The sequence below is a fragment of the Antrostomus carolinensis genome, unplaced genomic scaffold (assembly GCF_000700745.2).
Source record: "Antrostomus carolinensis isolate BGI_N321 unplaced genomic scaffold, ASM70074v2 scaffold46724, whole genome shotgun sequence".
In the NCBI taxonomy this organism is placed as follows: Eukaryota; Metazoa; Chordata; class Aves; order Caprimulgiformes; family Caprimulgidae; genus Antrostomus; species Antrostomus carolinensis.
In genome coordinates, this window is record NW_010312351.1 from 16,479 (window position 1) to 17,790 (window position 1,312).

The 1,312-nt window shown below is 38.3% G+C and overlaps 1 protein-coding gene across 1 annotated transcript in view; it reads right to left on the reverse strand.

Moving 5' to 3' along the window:
* Window positions 1-1,030, reverse strand: part of SUB1 (SUB1 regulator of transcription) — a 9,753-nt gene extending 8,723 nt beyond the window's left edge. Inside the window, exon 1 of the mRNA XM_010166981.1 lies at window positions 959-1,030. Within this exon, the coding sequence (XP_010165283.1) occupies window positions 959-1,030 (72 nt within the window). The remainder of the gene's footprint in view (window positions 1-958) is intronic.
* Window positions 1,031-1,312: the final 282 nt, after the last annotated feature.

Below are 1,312 nucleotides of genomic sequence, written 5' to 3' on the forward strand. Positions count from 1 at the left end.
GGGGGAAGGCACTGCCCTGTTAAGACTATGTCTTTTCAACAATACATTTCCCTACCAAAAAAAACACCTGATCATTTTCTCTTACATTAAGATTTGACAGAATGCCCAATTTGCAAAGTGCAACAAATCACATTTCAACCAATTCAGTAAAGCATACAGACTCTCTTCACATACTACACTAAAACACCTGACACCTGCGTTACCACCCAGCATTTAAAAGGATAAATTCACTAGATTTTTCAGTTTTTGTTCATAACACTGGTACATCTAAGCAAACTTATAAATTCAATATTAAAAATAAAAGGGAACACTCAACTTATACATTTAAAACAGTCAACATATGTTAAAATTTATCAACTCAACGACATTTAGGTCAGCTCATCTTTTAAGTGAGAAACTAGCAGATGGTATTACAGTAAACGTAAGAATCTGTAAGAAACAGAGAAAAAGGACATGCACACAAAATAAGCAAGTGTGGACATGGAGGACAGGGCAGGTGGAGGTTTTTGGTTTGGACAAGTAAGCCCAGATATCAAAATGGGGGCTGGGGAGTGATGTTTGTCCTCAAAATTAGTCCAAATTCTTGCCACCAGAAGCAGCTTATACAGAAGCCTTCTATCACTTGCCACAAAGCATCAAAGAATTCCAGGAAGCCTGTGGTTAGATACATCATATGGAAAACCCTAAATAGAGCAAAATGCAACTTAAGAACAAAAGTTTACTACAAGGCAAAAAGCATGCTATTCACCCAAACCCCAAGACTGGGAGATGGCTTTTTTGTAGTTGTTGTATTTGTTGAGGAAGGTGGGGGTCGAGAAGGGGGGTGGGTTTGGGTGAAATATATGATAAATCATACAGAACGACATGTATGTTGTGACACAGTGCTCACCTAATTCCTTACCTCCAGCCTGAAATATAAAAGTTAATACAGTAGTAATAAACTACATATAATGTTCACCTTTTTGTCAACTTCACTATCTGAATCACTGGCAGATGAGCTTGAAGATACAAGTTCCTTTGACTTAGGCATTCTAGGAAGAGAAAAATAATGTGAGAACACTACACAAGGAACAGGTCCCGTTAGAGCTGGAAAGCTGTCCTCAAATCTGTTTGTTAGGGTCCATCTTACCCAAAACCCTCCTAAAGACTTGCCTGCCTTTTCAATATCAGCTGTACTACACATTCTAGATGCGGTCTCTTCTCTCCTATATCTCTTCCCTTTTTGCTGCAACTGCATTAAACGCAGGGTTTTAATTTGTGAACTGTTTACAAAGGGACAATTTTCATGAGTTTCATATACGCACAGGTATGG